General features: G+C 54.6%; 1 protein-coding gene across 12 annotated transcripts in view; it reads left to right on the top strand.

Annotated features, from left to right (window-relative positions):
• Positions 1-2,268: 2,268 nt before the first annotated feature.
• Positions 2,269-20,259, top strand: part of ENOX2 (ecto-NOX disulfide-thiol exchanger 2) — a 52,870-nt gene continuing 34,879 nt past the window's right edge. For 3 of the 12 annotated variants that reach the window (XR_014229421.1, XM_082323633.1, XM_082323627.1), the window contains exon 1: positions 17,463-17,630. Coding sequence is in view for 2 of the 12 variants with exons in the window: in XM_082323633.1 (XP_082179759.1) it covers positions 17,621-17,630 (10 nt within the window). In the remaining 10 variants the exon portion in view is untranslated. The other 9 variants (XM_082323634.1, XM_082323636.1, XM_082323628.1 and 6 more) reach the window with 7 other exon arrangements.

Genomic DNA, 20,259 nt, shown 5'->3' with positions numbered 1-20,259 from the left:
AGTTAGTTGCTTCTCGTAAAATCATGTCCATTTAATCCAAATCCAAAGAAAATTTCCCCTAAAAGAGGTTTCTTAGCTAAGAATGTAGCCTAATCTGAAAATGAGGGTGCTACGCAGAAAACAGCAGCTGTTTCCACCCCTGGCGTTTGCCCCTCTGGTGGACATGAAGGCTCAAGGTGATACCCAGCACGCACCCAGAACCCGCCCTGGTCCCCAGGCCTTCCCCATCCTGGAGGAAGAGGCAAAAATAAAAGTGCCTTTTAAAAACCACCCCAACGACAGCCCCTCCGCGGCATTCCCCTCTGCCTGGGACCAAAGCTCGGGGGCAGGTGCTGTTCCCGGCTGTACAACAGGGAAGGAGCCCGAGAGGGCCTCTGTGGAGCAGCCCTGGCTCGGGGGGACTCGCGCCTCGTGGGTGGGCGCCGCAGGCGGATGGAGTCTGACTCAGCTCTGGGGATCAGCGCATCATCTGTCTGTACAACGTGTTTGCCGCCTGTTCTCGGTGAAGCCTGAGCTCCGCCGGCTGTTGCCTGGCAAAGCCGCCCATCCTCGCTGAGCCTCTGATAACGCTGGAGCCGTGCGAACGGAGACGCTGCGCGCGTGGGCCTCCCGCTGCTCCCCGAGCTTGCCGACTGCCGCCTCCGCTGCGGCTCTGCAGCCCACGGCCCCGCAGCGGGGCCAGAGCCGGCTGAGCCCGCGGATCCGGAGCAACGGGAGCCCCGGCTGCGCAGGCCTGTAGTGACCACGGCGTCCCCGTCCGCCGCAGGGATCGCGGCTCAGGCAGCCTCCTTGCTGCCACAGAGACAGGGGCGGCGGCTCAGATGGGAGGGGAGCCCCTGCTGCCACGCTCTTGCGCTCTCTTCCCTTCCGAAGCCTCTGGGCTCCGGTGCTGACCCGCGTCTCCCCTCCCTCCATGCCGCGGGCCGGAGGGGGTGCTCGCAGGCTGGAGGAGTTGGGGGTCCGTTCCTGGGAGACACCTCCAGATGCCGCTGGGACAGCAGGGACCAGCAGCCGTTCCCGAGACCGCACCTGCTTTCATCCCTTGTCCCAGAGAGCGTCTGTCCCCCTGCTCCCACCACTGCTGCTCCCGCTGCGGCATGACTGCGGGCACCCAGCGCCATGACTGCGGGCACCCAGTGCCAGGACTGGGGGCACCCAGCGCCAGGACTGCGGGCACCCAGCACCGGGACTGCAGGCACCCAGCGCCATGACTGCGGGCACCCAGCGCCATGACTGCGGGCACCCAGCGCTGCAATGGCAGGCACCCAGCATCAGGACCATGGGCACCCAGTGCTGTGACTGTGGGCACCCAGTGCTGCGATGGCAGGTGCCCACTGCCATTACTGACCGCAGGCACCCAGTGCCAGGACCGCGGACACCCTGTGCTGTGACTGCAGGCACCCAGCGCCGTGACTGCGGGCACCCAGCGCCGTGACTGACCGCGGGCACCCAGCGCTGCAATGGCAGGCACTCAGCGCCATGACTGACCGCAGGCACCCAGCATCAGGACCCTGGGCACCCAGTGCTGTGACTGTGGGCACCCAGTGCTGCGATGGCAGGTGCCCAGTGCCATTACTGACCGCAGGCACCCAGTGCCGTGACTGCAGGCACCCAGCGCCGTGACTGCGGGCACCCAGCGCCGTGACTGCGGGCACCCAGCGCCGTGACTGCGGGCACCCAGTGCTGTGACTGTGGGCACCCAGCGCCAGGACTGTGGGCACCCAGCGCCGTGACTGACCGCGGGCACGCAGTGCAGGCCCAGGCGCCCCGGGAGGCCGCAGGAGCGCGGCCGGACACGGGCGGGGGCTGCCGAGGCCGCGGGTCACGGCCGCCGCGGGGGAGAAGGGGGCGGACGAGGCGCGCTGCCCTCCCCGCCGTCCCTCCGCGCAATAAACCGCGCTTCTGCCAGCCCGGTCTGCCTTCCCCACAGCCCGCGGGAGGCCGGGGCCGCAGGCAGGGCCCCCGGCCGCCCCGGCCCCTCCGCCCCGGGCTCCCCGGCTCCTCCCTGCCCTCCCCGGGGCCGCGGAGCTGCGGTGGGGGCGAGGCCAGGGCGGGGGGGCTGCCGCTGGGCCGGGGCCCTGGGGGAGCGGGAAGAGAAGGGCTGCAGGGCCCGGGCCCGGCTCCGCCACCGCAGGCGCAGGGCAGGGTCCCGGTAACCGGCCCCGGCGCCTCAGCACGTGCGGGGTCCGCCACCGTCCCGGCGTGCTGTGCGCGCAGCGCCCCGCCCCCTTGGCCTGGCGGCGGCCAATGGGCGGCCACGGGGGGGCGGGGGGCGGTGCGAGTGCTCGCGGAGAGCGGCCGCGGCCGCGCCGGCACCGGGCGGGGCGGTGAGTGCGGGGCCGGGCCGGGAGTGCGGGGCCGGGCCGGCACCGGGCGGGGCGGTGAGTGCGGGGCCGGGCGGTGAGTGCGGGGCCGGGCCGGCACCGGGCGGGGCGGTGAGTGCAGGGCCGCGGCGGGGCCGGGCCGGGAGTGCGGGGCCGGGCGGGGAGTGCGGGGCTTGGCCGGGCCGGGCGGGGCGGTGAGTGCGGGGCTTGGCCGGGCCGGGCCGGGCCGGGCGGGGCGGTGAGTGCGGGGCTGCGGCGGGGCCGGGCCGGGCCGGGCGGGGCGGGGAGTGCGGGGCCGCGGGCCGGGGAGCGGGGGGTCCGGGCCTCGCTGTGTCCGGGCGGCGCGGCTCGGCCCCGGGAGAGCCCCCCCCAGATGGCGGCTCGGCGCCGGGCGAGGGCCGGGCCGCTGCGCCCGCTGCCCGCCGGGGGAGGCCGTGGGGAGCGGGGCGGCGGCGCCGGTTTGGGCCTGGAGCGCTGCAGCGGGCCGGGGCGGCGGGGCCGGCCCGCGCCCCGCCTCTGCGGGTCGCTCCTGGCAGGGCCCCGCCGTTTGCAGAGCGGGGGCGGCAGCGGGAGCTCCCCCCGCCCTCCTCCCTCCGCCCCGGGCTTCTCCGGCCGCCCCTCGGCCCGCAGGCCCCGCCGGGCCCGGCCACCCCCGGCCCGGCCCAGCCCGGCCCGGCCCGCCGGGGTGTCGGCCCCCTGCCCGGCCCGCTGGCTCCGGTGCGGCCCACGCCGGCCCTACCGACGGGCGGGCTGCGGGCAGCACGTCCAACGGCAGCCGCACCGGAGTCCCCGGGGCACCGAGGGGCCGCTGCTGGCGTCTGCAGTGCTGCCTGCCGCGCTGGCCCCTGGGGTGGCGGGGAGGCTGTTCTGGGGGGGGGTCTCCAGGCTGCCTTTGGGTCCGGTGGTAACGAAAATGTCACGAGGTAGTGCAAGAGGGAGGCAGAAATGAGAATAACTTAAAGAAATTATTGAACCGACTGTTCGGCGGGCCACTTCGGATGCTCCAAGCGTGGTTGGTTTGCAGAGGAGGGGGATGAAGGTGCCAGCAGCTTCTCCCGGGTGGGCTGTAGCGGGTGGGCTGTAGCTGGTTGTGCTCTCTCTCCTGCAGACCAGGCAGGCTCAGCCGTGTAACTCAGCTGGCGCTGGATCCTTTCCGCTGCAGCCAGACCCGTCGTAGGAGGCACAGTTGGGGTCGGGCACGCTGGTACCAGTAACCACAGCTACCAGTGGGCTGTAACTCTCCCACAGTCCCACTCCATAAAGATCCTCTGACTGCGATTCATATAGATGTGCGTGCACACGTTTATTTGGTTCCTTGAGCATGACACTCAAGCTTCTTTATGTGCTTCTTACTGTCTTAATTATTTTGCTCATGTGTTGGCCGTGCGTGTGAGATCCAGCTGTTGACAGCGATGTATATTCAGATCACGCTGTGTAGAAATGCTTTTGTTCTTTAGTGCCACATGTTTGTTACACAAACGTGTTAGTCCTTGGATGGATTACTCATTAGTCCACGCACTCTCTAGCTCCCCGTACTCCCCCGTGCACAGCTAGTTAGACACCGTATTTTTCTGGCCTGCAGAACATTGCAGCAGAGCTGTGAGACGATGGGTAAAATGCTAAGGCAGCCTGGGGTAGGAGTTTGTCCAGCCAATTCGCGTTCCTGCTCACTCCAGCCTTTCACTTGTTTCCCGCTCTGGAAGCTGACCGGTTGGTTTTTCTCTTTCTCAATGTTTTATTTGAGGGATGTCGTAACATCTAATTAAAAAGCCCCCTGCATTAAGTTGTTGAAAGATCTGTCTGAGCCACCGTAAGGTCAGGTTTCTTAGTTTAAGGTCATGTTTTTGGTATGGGTGACTTGAGCTCGTAGAAGGGGTGAAGTTCAATCTCCGAGTAATTTAAAAAATAAGGTGTTGCTAGAGAGGCATTCTGTGCACCTTCCAAAGATGGTGTGAGATTTCTGCCCTAATCCCCAACTTTTCTGCTGACATTCTGCCGGTGCCAACGTGTCCGTCTCAAAGCAGCGCTTTCCCACTGCATCCAGCTGCTCTGCTCTCGGCCACGACGAAGCCGTTGAGGTCCCGGCGCTGGTGCTGCCCCTCTGCACGGCTCTCGTCGGGAGCAACACTCGCCCCTCGGTCCAGGTTTTTGCACTACGATTTTCCGATGATCCTGATCGCTGGCTCTGTCAGAGTTTTCTTTGGAAATTCCCTCTTTTTTTTTTTTCTCTTCTTTTCTTCTTCCCATTTTCCCCCCTGGTAGGTCTGTGCAGTTAGTCCTGTGTCCCTTTGCCTGATAGGTTTTTTTCTCCTAGCCTTTCAAAAATATATTTCTGAAAATGTGAGCTTTTGAGCCTTTGTTAGGAAGCGGCAGGTATTGCTCTCCGGGCGGGCTGCGAGCGAGGCTGGCGGGCTGGGGAGGCCCGTGAGCCATGAGCTGCCGGGGGTCCGGCACGTCCCCTCGGAGCCCGGAGCCGCCTGCTCTGCGCCCCGGGCGATGCAGCGCGGGCTGCTCGCCCCCTGGAAATCCAAGTGTTGGCGCAAAACAATTTCTAGTCGTTGTGTCGAGAGGGAAGGGCTCTGACAGAGCCGCGCGAGCGTCCTGACAGCGCGCCGCGGAACGTTTAGTCGCTTGGCGTGAGGACTGCCCGTAGGGAGGCAGCCGGGGCCGCGGGCCTGGGGCTGTGCCGCCGTGCACACCTACGTGTGTACGCACGCTGGGAAAGGAGTTTTTTCCTTTGTTTGGGGTGACAACGGTAAGCAAACGGCACAGCTCATACAGGACTTGATCAAGTCTCTGTTTTTGCTGCTGTGCATACGTATTTGTGAAAATACGCCGTTCGCTTGCAAGCGCTGCAGATAGCCCTTTGGTGTTAGTGAACGCTGTGTTCTCAGGGTCAAAGAAGAAAGGGACTCTGTGGCTCTCTTTCTTCCTTTTTTTTTTTCCCAGTGCCCTGCTAGAATAATTAGCTTGTCTGAAGTTAATATTTCTTATGAGTACAAGCTTCCAGAATCAAGGAAAGTGAGCAGTGTGCCTCTTACCATCGAGGATTACCAGAACTTAATCCTTCTGTGCAAAGGCAACTAATCTCAGGCATGCAAACAGGGTTTATTTAACTGCGTGCCAGCGCTTAAAAGCATTGATGTATGAAATCCCCTGCAAATTCAGATGTCCTTGCTGCTAATCGCTTCTCCACCTGCTCGTCCACCTCCGTCCCCCGCATCCCAGAATCTGCCTGTCGGTATCAGTCGCTGGAGACTGATGGTAACACGTGCGGCCGCCGGCTGCCAGCTCCCGTCCCAGCCTGTGCTCCGATGCCTGGGTTGTTGCTGCCCGCCCGCTGGGCAGCGCAGGGGTAATTTTACCGTCATTAGGACCCAGCTTTCCTTTTGTGCTCGGAGCTGCAGCTCGGAGGCTTGCGTGGAGCCGCGCTCAGTGTGGGAGCTCAACCCTGGGCTCTGTTTTTAAGCAAACGAACAAGCTGGGAGCGGCAGGAGAGCTGGCTGAAATACTGAACTACGATCAGCATCTTGCCATGTTTCTCGTGCAGTACGCAGGTAGCGTATGTGTTTTGTGTGCTTTTCTTGAAAGTGCGTTTCTCCGATAATGTCTTGTTGTCTTGTGTCGTTAGCCTATAGGATTATATGGAGTTGGCAGAAGTAACTGTCAAAAGTCGGCTGGTCTCATCGGTGTGCCTGGCAGCTTCTGGATCAAACTGATGATTATGAAGCTCTAGCCCTGACACTTAAGCCAGGAGCGCGGTAGAAAAGCCTGCGCAAACCCAACAGCAGTTTTTGAAGCTGGGAACGAGTCTCGGAAAGCAAATGGTTGATATCGAAATCTAACTTCAAAGCCTCGGTACCTTCTCTCCTTTCCCTTCCTTGCTGTTTTCTCTGTGTTTTCTAATTGATTACTGCAGATGCTATGTGCTGTGGTTTCTTCTAAAGCGTGTTTCTTTAGAGCAGAAAACAAGCGCTATGTAATCAGATGGCAGATTCTATCCTGGAATCCTGTTTATTTCTAAACGTGCAGAAGAGAGAAGGGACCCCTGTTCAGGCTGAGCAATACTTATTCCGTGTATTTGCCAATGCTGGCAAAAGGTAAATCCATATTTATAGTAAAGCCTGTGTCAGCCCATTTCTTAAGTTCCTCTTGATGCTGGGTAAGAGGAGTTTGATGAGTGGCCATATAATCTACGTGGGCTTTTTAAGTGTATCGTTAAAATGCTTTTAGGTATGTGAAAGTGTCAGAGTACCTGTTAGTAGTTTGGTTTTTTCCTTTGAGTTACTGGGGAGAGATTTGCGTACCTGCTTTTCATTAGCTAGTTGGACGTCAAGAAAACCGTTCGAGTGTCTGACTGGCAGCAGCGCGAGGCTGCTGTCGGAGCAGGCGGTTCCCTCGTCTGGCCCCGGGTGAACGGGTTTGTGTGCCTCTAAAGCCGTGCCAGGCTGGTGGGCAGAGCTCCTGTTGTCGTTTGGTCGAACATTCGTAAACCCAGCAGGGAAGATTTTGCAAGAATCTTGAAGTGGAAGCCCTGGTGGGTGCTGTGTTCCTGTACAATCCGAGGAGCCTTGCAGAGTCAGCTGCGCAAACCCGCGTTTTGGGTAGAAGTGTTGCCAGCACGTTCAGCTCTTGGTAACGGGAATGATCTGTAAAACAGTGCTTTTCAGTTCACATTGTTGACTGTTTCTGATTTCCTTTTTTTTTCACTGGTCATTAAGGCAAACGGCCAAGCTCTGTTAGCAGGAACTAGTGGTTGGAAAATGAAGTTGTGTCCAGGGTCTGGCACGGGACCCGGGGAGGATAGATACTTCCCTTGATTTATGCCTGGAACATTGAGATCTTCCCTGTCTCCATCCAGGCCCTTTCTAAAGCTGCAGCCGTATATAGCGTCAGCGCAGACCCGAATCAGTACCTGCCCGAAGGGACAGGCGGGGCTGCGCGGTGTTAATGCTGTTCTGGACAGCGGGAGGCTGCCGCGCGTCTTCCCGTGGGACACAGCTCAGCAGCTGTTTCCAGATCAACCTGCTGCTGCTCTGTGCGAGGGCTTGCTGATGGTCGTTTACGGCTCATCTTGAAGCATCTTTGCGGTTTATCCCCGATCCATTTTTCTAGTGAGGAATCTTCTAGTCCAAGTTGCTTTGTAAAAAATGTTTAATCACTGCGTTATGGTGGCTCCTGATACCTTGCTCCTAAAAATTCACTCTTCTGAAAATCCCTGGAGATAGGTGGTGGGTGTGCTTGGAGGTGAAGGGCACGCTGACGCCCATGCTGCGTATGGCTCTCTAGAAATGCTGACAGCGGTCTGGCGCTCACCGAAAACCCTGATTTTTCTCTCCCTCCCCCTTAGCTTCTGCACAGCGCTTCACTGCAAATGCAGAAATCTGCTGGTTTCTGCCTTTCCTGCCTGGCTCTCTACAGAGCCTCAGTAAAACTGGGTACCACGCCGAGGCTCGCTCCTGTGCTGGCGGTCCCCTCCTTCCTGAGCAGAGCAGCTCAAAATAAGCAAGGATGCTTCGTTAAGTTCGGAGCAAAGGAAAGGTGCTCGTGCCTCGCAGCTGCACTGGCCGATTCTGTCAGCTTTTATCCTGCTCTGTGCCCAGGAGAGAAGTTTTTCTGCAGCTTCAGCTTTCTTCTCTGCACATTCTTTGTATTCAAATGTGGTTGGAGCTCAAGCTGAACAGCGGTTTGCAGAAATTATGGATGAGAGGGAATTGCTTCTGAAGGTGGCTGCTGTCCGTGGCATTTACCAATATTAGGGTGGAAAATCTGACATAATGAGGAGTTTCTTACTCTAAAGTGCATTGGAAATCTTCTCTCTGGCTTGGTTGAATTCTTGAAGCAAACTCTGTACTGCAAGAGAGCAGCGAGCAAGGTGCCCGCTTTTTGTACTGCTTCCATTGCCCGCTTTTCAATACTACCCTTTTCTTTCGTGGGTCATTTACTATTTCTCCGTCTTGGGGAAGCGAGAGCAAAGCCTTCCCAAGACGTTTTGTTTCTCCGTGTCGAGCGAGCCATCGCGTGCCTGCGGATGGTAGCTCCTTCCGTCTCGGGGGGCCCTGGGGACCCGCAGGCAAGGACAAGGCTGCCGGCTCCGGGTCGCGTGGGTGCCTCCACCCAGCGCCTTCCCGCTGGTGGCTGACAAGTGCCTTGTCCCCGGCCGTCGGCAGGCTCGTGGGGCGGGCAGCTGTGCACAGGGACTTCTGCTGCGCACCGTGACCACCCTCGCGGAGGTCCGGGCGCGTGTTATTAAGTAAATGGCAGTTTCTGTAGATGAAGGCGACTCGGCGACCGTCAGCAGTAGCTCCTGGCTTTCTCTGCTCACAGAGCCTGGAGCAAACAGGGCAAAGTGCCTGTGGAAGCAGGGCTTGGGATCCTGGCAGTCCTCGTTGGAGGAGCGACCAGGATCTCTCGTGTGAGTGGGACCAAGAATAACTGCATCCTCTCCAGCGCTGCCTCTAGACAGCACTACCCAGAACATGCATTCATTTTTGTTTATGGCTTGTGAAGGAGCTACTCGGCTTCCAGCCTGTGCCTGCAAGGAAAAATATTTTGTAGTTCACGATCTCAACTTCCATTTTCTGTAACTTCTGAATATTTCTGACTTGTGGAATTCTCGTCTGAGGCTGTATAAGGACAATAGTGGGCTTCTCTTCCAGAGCACTCGTGCCGTGTGCTCTGCATGCCATCATGAAGTTCTAAATGCGGAGGGTTAGCTTTAAAACCAAGTCCTCTTTCTGCCTTCCGAAGAGGTTTAGGCACTATGGAGGAGCGTGTCAAATGAGAAGGGTAGCTCTAAACCAGTTCTTGTGTTGAGAAATAATTGGCTTGGAAGAAAAAAAGCTGTAAATTGGAATGAAGTTTCACAGCAGGGGTGCCAACTTTTCCTCCTTTCCTCATGCAGTTTGGTACTGGTTTCGGACACGAGGCTCGATTTGAAGCAGTTGCATTTTAGTTCGTTAAATCTTACATCCTAATGCAGGGATTCACAGGAAGGAGTCCTTGCTCCCTCAGCACTGCCTCAAAGTGCATGGTTGGCCTGCAAGGTATCAACTGGAAAAAAGGCTATGGGAAAGTCAATCGCTTATTCTGGAAATCTGAGAACAATGTAATAATTTTCTCGTCCCTTCATTGTACCGGTGTGGCTGTTTTAGGATTGCTCTGTAAGATACGAGCGTTGTTACATGGCTTGAGGTTGAAAACAAAACCAAATCCTCCAGTGGGAACAAAACGAGGGCTTTAACTCTGCCCTCTTTGCTGATCTTGGTGTGGTCTCTCAAACAGGATGACCTGAGCCATGGCTTGATGGGGCAGCGAGCCTGGGTCTGGATTCCTGGTACTGGTGCCTTAATCACACCCTGTGTGGTCACCTTTGAGCATTAATCTGACACCATGAATTTGTACCAGCGCAAAAAATGTTGCTGCATTCACGTCTGGGGATCATGTGTTGCATCTGTTAGAGAGCATATCTGATTACGTTTAATGGAGAGCCCATAAATAATAAATTTTTTGGAAGTGGCTGGAGCAAGTCCACAGCCCGTTCTCCCAGGAGTGTCTCTGGTTGTCTTCATGATGCTTTTCCTAGGTTTTGCCCATGTCTCTCACAGGTAGTGGGTACATCTTGGTAGTTAGAAATGCATCTGTTGAAGTAATGCTGAGCTGAACGCATCCTCATCCTTTAGGTAGTCATTGATCTCACACTGGACCTCACCTGACTTCCCCCAAAAACCACTCCACTGAACTTTAACTTATGTCACTGTCACCCGTAGGCAGTTCCTACGACGAGAGTCCCCCGCCTTGGGGAGGAATGACCCCATGCACCGGTACACGCTGGGGACAAACCGCTGGAAAGCAGCTTTTATGGAAAAAGTCTTGAGTGTTCTGGTTGCCATCAAGTTGAACGCGAGCCAACAACGTGCCCTTGCGGCAGAGGAGGTCCTGGGCTGCGTTAGGTTGAGCGTTGCCAGCAGGTCCAGGGAGGGGATCCCTCCCCTCAGCGCTGGCGGGGTCCCACCTGGAGTGCTGTGTCCAGTCCTGGTCTCCCCAGCACAAGAGAGTCACGGGCGTTCTGGAGGGAGCCCGACGAGGGGTAATGAGTGTGATGAAGGGATTGGAGTATCTGTCAGCGAGGAGAGTCTGAGCGAGCGGGGATTGTGTAAGCAGGAGAAGAGGAGGCTTGGGGTGAGGGCAGAGGGAGTCTGACCGGTGTGTGCAAATACACGTTGATGGGAAAGAGTAGAGATGAAGTCGGAGTCTTCTCAGCGGTGCCCAGGGAAAGGTCAAAGGGCACACATCAAAATACAGGGAATTCAGCTAAACGTGAGAAAACTTTGCTTGCTGTGAGGGTGGTCGAGCACCGGAATGGGTTACCCGGAGAGGTGGTGGAGTCTCTGTCCTTGGCGATGCTCAGGACCCAGCTGGACAGTGCCCTGAGCAACCCGTGGGAGCTGACGCTGCTTTGAGCAGGCGGGTTGGACTAGGTGATCACCAGAGATCCCTCCCAGCAAGAAACGTTCTGTGATTTGCTTCTAGAGAAGAGCACGGTTGGGTTTCCCAGTGAGTCCCCACTCACCTCTCCTGATCCGAATTCTTGAGCAGAGTTTTGCTTTATTCGAGATAGCTTTGGGCCTGCTAGAGATATTCCCGGTAGTTTCGAGTCTATGTAGAACACAAAAGTGAATTGATGGAGTGCAGGACATCGCAACGTGGTCCAAAATATTCTGTTTGGCTTTGCATCTTTATCAAAGAACACGACATCAAGGGTAATTCTTTGTCATTCTTGCCGCGTGTATTATTTCTTGCCGCGTGTATTATTTCTTGCCGCGTGTATTATTTCTTGCCGTGTCGGTTGTGCTTTGCGCTTCTTGGTGGGCTGTGGGAACAGCATCAGCAGCGTCATGTCCGACTGTCGCTCACGCTGGGCGGGTGGAAGTCTGCGGCTGATCAGCTCTACGTCCGCGTCCCGGCTGCTCTGGCCTTCAGCAGCTTTGCTGTTTTGAGGTGCCCGACTGTAGGTCTGGGATTCGCTTCTCCCCGAGGTAGCGTGTCCGAGCTGGCCAGTTGTGTCTTGCTCTGCAGTGAAGGAAGAGCTGTCACCGCTGGCGGTGGCGTGGTTCCCGCGACTGAGCGCGGGCTGATTTGAAATGTCCCTAGGCGATGGGAACTGCACTCCAAACTCTGGCTGTGCAGGCAGCTGTTGGCTGTGAGGGTAACTTGTCCCCCCTCTAAAGGCAGCTTAGGGTGACGCCATCCTCTGCTGCAACGCTGGGTGAATCCTGTTCTGTGACTGTTGGGCAAGAGCCTTGCTTTTGGTTTTACGGTATTCTTGTAATGGCTGCCTCTTTCCAGTGTCTACACGGGGCTCCAGAAGCTCCAGCTGTACACCGCGTTCAGGTTGCTGTTTTATTTCTGCCGGCAGCGTCGCAGCCGTTGCGAGTGCATCCCTTTTGATGGCATAACTTGGTTATTGTCATTCCAGCTCGTGGGGGCTTCAGCAGGACTCTTGCCTGTGGCTTGCATGGGCTGCAGCGGCACGTTACGTTCCTGGCGTGGCGCGCTGTGATCGTATTATGCCTGTTTAGCATTCTTTATATTTGCGACCTATTAAGTAGCAAATTAAAAGTCAGCTTCATAAGCTTGCAGTTGAAGTCTTGGTTGAGACTGAGGGGCTGATTTGAGATTTCCTTACTCCATCTCTTCTTAATGACCTAGAACGCCGGGAGGAGACGGTGCTGCAGGCTTGGCCTGCTGCTGCTCAGCAGCCGAACTGGAGAAGGCCCCCGGGAGCTTTGGGACAGCGTCTCTCTGGTCACCACGCCAGCCGCCGTGTGCCTGCGCCTGCTCGGGAGTGTTTTACTGGCAGTTGCACCGGCCTCCCCTTCCCCTTTGCTCCTCGCCAGCTGTTTAAAGAAGTTGTCATGAACAGGTTGACCTTTTGGTGCAGGAGATAACCGGGAGGAGAATTCCTCAGGGATGCTTTTAATTACTGAGCTGCCCTCCCGGGCTTTCCGCAGGGCTTGATGAACTCCAGGAACATACCTTTCTTCTCTTTTTTAATTGCTCTTCAGGTAGCTGCCTTTGGGGCTGCGTTTAATGTCAGCGCCTGAGGTCTGGATGTTTTCAGGTAGAAATGATATAAGAGGAGAAACAAGTACTTCCTAATTACTGTTCAGTTCTCCATCGCCATGGTCTCTCCTCCTCCTTTTATAGGTCTCCTCTTGTTAATGTGCGTGCTGGAAGCAGGGGAGACGTTGCTGGCTCGCAGCTGGTCCGTAGCAAGTTGCCCGCTGGTTTGCAGCTGTGCGGTGCTGCATTTGCGATGGGGAGGCGGCGGACAGTCAGGGTCACGGGGCCCGATGCTGAAGACTTAAGGGTGGTTGTAGGTCCGCTTCTGCTCCTTCCCCTGTATGTCGGGTTCGGGTTGGAGCCTTCGGTGAGCACTGTGGATAAACTAATCTTAGCAGCACGTTGTCCGCTTCCCAGGAGCTGCATTAATTTCTGCCCAGGGCGTGAGCTGAATCAGGTCGCAGGGGGGCTCCGGGGCTGGCAGGGGCGTGCGGGGTGCGCGGGGCAGCTGGCAGGGCGCGGGGCTGCCTCCCTTCGGGTCTGGTTCCGTTGGTTCAGGCGCTTTCTTGCGGCGTGGCTCACGGCCCGGCTGGCAGGGGTGCCGGCTGTACGGCTGAGAGAGCTGCCTTTCGTCCTGTAGACCCCAGGGTTTGTCCTGTAGCTAAGGAATCTGTTGGTTTTTTTTTCCCAAATACATTAATAAATTGTTTTTCGCAAAGAACGCAAGTAGTTTTTCACTCCTCGTTTAGCTCACCTCTGCTGGAGGCGGCTGCCTCCCTCCCCAGCACAGTCGTCGGAGCAGATGCAGCATCTGAGTGCTCCTCCTGTACCGCAGAGCGTAATCAAGTATCCGAGCTCAAACTGCTGATGGAAATAATTGGAGTAAGTAGCTGCCTTTGCTCTTAGTGGGTTAGAGAGTAATCGGCTGAGAGGTGTGCATTACCGTTCAGGTGCTGGCTAATGCCGAGTGTCTGTGCGGCGTGTCGTCTTCGGCCAGAGCAGGGCGTCCGTCCGTTTCAGGCCTGGCGGCACAAGCGTCCGGCTGGATCGCTGCTTGTCCGCGTCCTTCCCTACGCCCGAGCGTGGGAAAACACGCTTTCAAGTTTAACGTTGCCTTTTCCATCAGCTGGGTAATAATAGAGGTAAATCTTACAATTGCTCCTTTTCTGTCGTCCCTATTCCCTTGCTGTGCACGGCCTCTCTATTTTTAACCTGCTGCATTTGAGATTTGTTTTCCTGAGCCCTGATGACCTCGGTGATATTTTGACTTTGGGGTATTTAAGAAACAGCATTGTAGGCATCTTGCGTAGTCGGGCGTGACTATTGTTGTTGCCAGCCGAATAGTACTTAATTTTTTGGCTGCTTCTGGCGTTCTCACCTTTCAGTAGCTAAGAGAAGAGCCCCTTCGGGCTCTCTGTATCCACTCCCTTGTCTATTTACAGCCGTACACAGCAACCATGTTTATTAACAAGTTCTTGGAAGTGGAATCCTCTAGAATAGAAATCACGGTGCTGCGGTGTGTCTCGAGAAAGGTTTGGTACAAATGCCTCAGCCCGTCGGTGCGTTGAGACGGCGGAATTGTCATCTCTGGTGCTCCGGTAGTTCTGCTGACTTTCCCCTCCCGGGAACACAGGCGTACCTTAGCAGAAATGTGGCTATTTTTATCACTTTATATAGGTCCACAAAAATGGCTTTTTTCTTCTTTTTCCCATTGACTCTTCAGAGTGAGTTTGCTGAGACAAAGATAAATCAAACTGAATATTTTAATGTCCCTTCAGTCTCGCATCCCTGCGAGTGCTGAATACGGCAGAAGGTGGAATAATGAACTCGGTGCTCAGTTAAGGGCAGTATACCTCTCTCCAACTTGCTGTGATTAATTGCATACTTGAAGCTTTGTTTGAAGCCTCCAGTAATTTGGAATTGTTTACAGAGTACTTTTTTCTTGTTACCTGTCATTTTAAGAAACAGACCGTTTCAGAGAGCCGGGAATGGCTGGGACCGCGTTCTGCTGGCCTATAAATGCGATTAATTGACCATCACCTACAATTTGTCCACCAGAGATCTGTGGAGGGTGATCGTCTAAAAGATGGTTTAGCACAGAATTACTCTGGAATGAATGTAATGCCTTGAATTAGGAAATACACTGGGAGCTGCAAACTAATTTTTCTTCAATCTCTTTGGTTCAAATCGGCATAATTAGCTTTTCTTACTTTCTGTAGTGGTTGGTGGGTTACGGATCTGTTTGCCTGTTTCATGGTGTCCCCTAGAGACCCCCAGCCCTGCCCGGTTTTGTGAATTGTCCGTTGAAGGCTTTTGAGCCGACGTGGCTGAATGGAGACGGCCTGAAATCGCGGCGGCTGCTTCCCTCTGCTCCCCGGCTCGGACGCAGCAGACAGGTTTTGCCTTGTTTCTGTCGAGCCATACAGTTGGGCTTCTGTAATAGCAGTTTTGTTTTATTTCTCCTTAGAAATGCTCTCTTGTGGTCTTAGAAAAAGCTCCAGACAGTACTTTCTCAAATGTCTTTTTTATAACCCAAACTGTCCATTCCTTTAAAGCTGTCTCATTCAAATGCCTTTTGTGTCAAAAAACTTTATTCCTTTCCCCGCTTCCACTGTGTCCACTACCACGTCAGCAAGCTCTGTTCCTCTGCAATTTTTTCTTCTTCCGTAGCTGAGTTTTCCTAGAAATCTTTTGATTTTCCTTACAGGGCGACTAGGATCACCTAGGGAGATCCTGTAAGCATTTAAACAACTCGTTAGCTGTAGTAGGATGATGCTGGAGAACAACATTGGGCTTCAAAGCTCTTACAGACGCTTGAAACTGTACTCGGGGTGCTCGCAGGAGAGAAGATAGGAGCAGAGACCAAAATCCAGGTTTCCTGCTCCCCACGGGCTGTTCTGGTTCCCCTCCGAGTTTCTCTCCTGGTGACGTGCCCCGACAGGAGGGAGGTTTGGCCCATGTTCCTTCGCCTTGCCGCCTAGGAGGTAGAAGGTGGGGATGTAGGCACCTTCTCAGGGATGCTGAAGAGGCCGCTGAAGAGGGTTGCAGCTTGGGTCAGCCAGGTGGGGGAACGTCGGGGATTAAGCTCCAAAGAAGCTATTTCAGGAGAAGAAACCGTCTGAGGACTACAGTCACCAGGGTGTAGGAGTCTGGCAGGACCGTACGCTGTCAGCGTTACGGCTGGACCTCCTTCCTTGTGCTTGCTCCTTCACCTTATGGGTTTTCTGAAACGTCCTTTTCTTCTGACACGTGTCCGTTACAACAATTTGTTTTCCCCCTGCAACTTCTTTTGACCGACAGCCTAAGCAGCTGTAGGAGTCTTTGGTACCAAACCCTTTGTACTGAGACGACGAGACGTTGCAGCGCACCCCTCTGCCTTCTCTTGACTTGCTCGGTGTTGCTTAAGTGCTTGGACGTCTCGGGGGCAGCGCGAAAGCCGTCGCACCAGCCAGCATTTACTTCTGGCAGCTTTTGTTCTGCTTCATCCTTTTCTCCTTCCTTGTGCTTCATAACTTGCTTTTTCTTTGCTTGTGTGGTAAACACACGCTTGGATTTTTCTTGTGAAACTTGGGCTCGACGCTGAAGTAACTTGTCCTGTGTAGGGATGGGAATGTTTGTGAACGAGGAAAAACTCAAAACCTCCAGGAAACACAAAAAAACTTTATCTGAGTGATCAGCTAAGTAATTTTTGAGTAATATTCAGGCTATTGGTTACTTGATATTTCAGAGTGTGCTTTGTAGTTAGTGAATATTCAAAAAGTTGCACTATTTTCGAAACCAAATTCTGTTCTTCATGGGTCTGTGTGGGCCTTGGTGTCTCCTTCATCAGGATCCTTCCTGGAAAACAGGAGTTATGTTGGTGTTCTCCAAGATCGTGGGGTATCTCAGCTCTTAAGGTGGATGAGGGCTGTTAAAAAGATGGACAGCTGTGTCTAAAACCGATATACAGTGTGCTATCAGGCAACGGGCGTCTCGGTGGTACATACCATCTTAACTGTTCTGGTGTTATATCTTTACCCTAGATTTACTTAATTTATATGGGTCAAATCTAAATTTATTCCTGAATAAAGCTAACCCATCGGTAGATCTGCTCTGTCGTTAACAAACGGAGCAACAGGACTCAAGGCGCGCTGTCTTTGAGTGCCGTGGCTCTTAAAATGAGCGGATGGAGGCACTGCTCTCGTCGGCCCGCGCCCAGCGCACGGGGCGGGCGGTGACGGCACGGGGTGGGTGGCAACCGGGGCAAGTTGGTGCCTGCAAAGGAAAACCTGTTCTTGTGCTGCCGGGGAGGGGAGAGGCAACCGGAGCCCTGAGGCTGAAGAATTTTGTCTGGGCTCCGATAGTGGATCCATCGCTTGGCTGAGGAGGAGCTTGGTCCCGTCGGCTGGGTCTGTGAGCTGCCCTCGTCGGGGGTGCACGTTGCAGAGCACCCTTCCTCGGCTGCGAAGGGGGGCAACTGCTTGCCAGGCTCCTTGCATAAAAAAATGCAATAGCACCTTGTGTTTTTGAAGGTCATCTTGTTTTTTGCTGGTAAATAATTGCAGGTGAATTCACAACTGGTGACAAATTGGGTGATACTTAAGTGACTATTAAAAATGTATTCCTGGATTGGAAGAAATAGAAAAAAAATTCTGGCCTCTGAGTTTCCAAACACTGTACAACAGAGGGGAGATGCACCCCTGGTGTACAGTATCAAAGAGTTTGATTTGTGTGGGTGTTGGGATTAATGTTTGCGAGTAATATTTTAAAGCGGTACCAGTGTAACAGGCGTAGCTGGGGACAGCAGGCAGGAGGCACAGTTCCTCCAGGGGCCCGAAGGGCTGCTTGTACCTGGGACTGGGCCTTTCTCTTGTTGCTGTGATCCTGAAGCATCGCAAACCAATTTAAAGAAAGTCTCTGAGTGTATTTTTCTCTTTTAGGCTTAAACCATCTGTCCTTTGATCCTGCCAGCAACAGCAAACCTCTGCAGCTCGGGGGCGCGGCTGGCCCGCGGGTGTCGGAAAGCCCAGCCGAGAATGGAGGCGATCCGGGCAAGAAGAGGAAGAGCGGCAGCGTTCCTCCAGGTGAGCCGGCGGCAGCTCGGCGGCTGGCGCTAGGGAGGGCACCCGCCCGAGCGCAGACTGCAAACGGCTGCTGGGCTGAGGTGTTCGTGCGGAAGGTGGACGGAGGGGAATGTCGGTGTGGTCTGGTGCTGCTTGCAGTCAGAGCAGTGTTCGTGCTTCCATGCTTGCATGGCTTCGGGTGAGGGCTCGTTGCTGTCTCTGTGCAAAACAAAAGCAACTTTTGTATTAGATTTTTTTTTTTTAAAGCATTGTGGAGCTCTATACCTGTCCCAATACATTTATCCTTTTTTTTCTCTAATTGGACAATATCTCAATATTAAAATCATGACCATAATGAAAAGCACAATAAGGCAGATCAGCCTGAATGGCTGGAGACATTCATGCTTAAGATAATGCAACAAAAGCAAATTGTTAAATGGACCGTAATAGGTTATGATGTTGTAATATCAGATCTGGGAGTCTTACTGAAGCTGGTATCTAAGAAATTTTCCTTGTATTTCTCACAGAGTGACTGTAAAAAAAAAAACAGATGGAATAATGTATTTGCAGATTATATTGTGGTTGAAAACTGCAATCCCAGCAGTGTGACTGGGGAAATGTGGCATCTGCTCATGGCGTGAAGATGAGATGTTACGTACGCCGTGTAAAGAGCCGTCTGCGGGACTTAGTTGTGTAGCTTTTCCGTAGAGAGCTGCCAGCTGCAGGAGGGGAAGGACGAGGCTGGACCGGAGGCAGCGGTGCCGTTTGCAGCAGAAGGCCGTCTCGCTGGGGGCGGGCGATGGGCAAAGCATCCAGTTGCAGAAAGAAAGGTTGAAATGTTATTGGGTAGAAAGGAGGTCTGACTGTTCCCCTGAAGAGAAAAATCCTTTCAAGGTAACTTGAAGGAAAATGCAGAACTTTACAGATAATATTCCAGCACAGTTTAGGGATGGTTTTGAAATGCTGATAGTGAGAGCACAGGAAAGCTTAGTCTCTTGACCGAGGGCTTATCCTGTCCTTCTAACGTGTCTCCTTCTCCCTCCCTGTCCTTCCCCTTCTCATTTGTGTTTGAATGAACTGTCTCCTTTACAGTCCCTTGAGAAAATATTCTTTTTTGTGGCTGCTTTCTATTTTTCTTTCTAGATTATCTCCAATAAGCTTTTTTTGGTTAGAAATATCTGGCGTGTTCACCCTTCTGTATCCTCATTTCTTGATTCAACTGCGATGACTTGCCCTAAGACATCTCCTTGCAGCCAAAGCAGGACTCCTCCTCCTTTTTTGAGATCCTGTTGTCTCTGTGATGCAGTCGGCAAGAAGATGGCTTTCTCGTCTCCTCGTAGAGGTTTTGTCCAACTGTGGAACAAGACGTAACTGTGACTTCAGTTTTGCAATGTGTAATGTCATGTGCTACAAAATCGCGATCTCCCTGTTCTGTACCAAGAAGCTATGAGCATCAGGGGTCCCTCGGAGGCGTGACAGCCTGAGTGCTTCCCTTGGGATTCAGGTATGGCACGTGAGTGCCTTGCCTTCTGAACGTCTGGACCTTGCGCTTGGGTACCGCTCCCAGAGGTGTGTGAAGCAGACGCGGGGCCTGCTCGGAGGTGCAGGAGGAGGAGGAGGAGGACTTTGGAGGAAAGCCCCTTTGTCCCTCGGGGAAGGAGGCGGTGGTTTCTGCCTCTCTGCCGGCAGGTGTGTCCCAGCTGATGGGAGACTTCAGTCAGCTTGCGAGTGCAGATAAGGTAGATGTAGCCCTTGAGACTGTCACCTGCCCCAACGGAGGCACCTAGGGCTGTTGGAAGTGGGTAGACTCAGGAGTTTATCTTGTTCCTTTCATTATTTTGCATTTCCTTTATACACCTGGAGGTCCTTAAATGTCTCAAGTGCCTCTTGCACGTGCTGGATGCACAGACAGCCCGTGTTTCTCTGGCGCTGGGTTGTTTCAGTGCAGATCTGCTTTTTAAGCATCACGATCTGACCGTTACCGTCGGAAGCGGTGAATATCCAGGTTCTTCAGGCTGAGCCGTGCAGTGCGCTGTAACGGGGTGACTTTCAGCACTGCTGGCAGGATTCCTGCGGTCGGGGCAGCCTTGCGGAGGGCTGTGGGTTGTCCTGGCACAACCTTCAGCTGCCCACATTGCGATCGCGAAATCAAAATGTTGTTTCCATTTGGGCATCTGGACGCAGAGATGCGAGACCAGGACCTTGCACAACTTGAATAACGTGCAGTGATCTTCCTTGTTGAATAATAGATGTGGTTCTGGACTGGGACGGCTACGTGGGGGGTAGGTAGGCGAAGCACTGTTTTGCGTGTCACCCTGGTGCAGTCTCTCCTCGACAGACGCCGGACAGCAAGGGAGCTCCCAGCTTCTCGCCCTTGTGCAGTGGGATGATCCGTGGCCTTGCTGCATTGCTGCCTTCTCCTGGGTATTTTGGCTTTCATGTTGGTGCTTCCTTTTTTAATCTTTGATTTCATTTCTTTCCTTTAAACTAGCAACTGCCAACCCGGTAATCCCATTTCTCTTCTGCGGTATGCCCTGTTTCTCTGTCTCTGCCTGACCTGGTAGCCCGCGCGCTCTCGCGTTGACAGACGAATGGTGATAACTGGAGTTCAGGCTTGTCCCAGATCTCCTGAAACAAAGGAGTTACGAAGCTGGGACAGCTCAGCGTTGTGTTTTTCAGGAGAGGTGAACCATGAGTCGCAAAAGCTGATTGAAACGCGACTGAGGGAAGATCATAGAATCAGAGAACGGTTGGGGTTGGAAGGGACCTTTAAAGGCCACCCAGTCCAACCCCCCTGCAACGAGCGGGGACGTCTTCAACTGGATCAG

Source organism: Platalea leucorodia (genome assembly GCF_965183815.1).
Source record: "Platalea leucorodia genome assembly, chromosome: 10".
Lineage (NCBI taxonomy): Eukaryota > Metazoa > Chordata > Aves > Pelecaniformes > Threskiornithidae > Platalea > Platalea leucorodia.
Note: the sequence above shows the minus strand (reverse complement) of the source record. Positions and strands in the feature narration are given on the sequence as shown.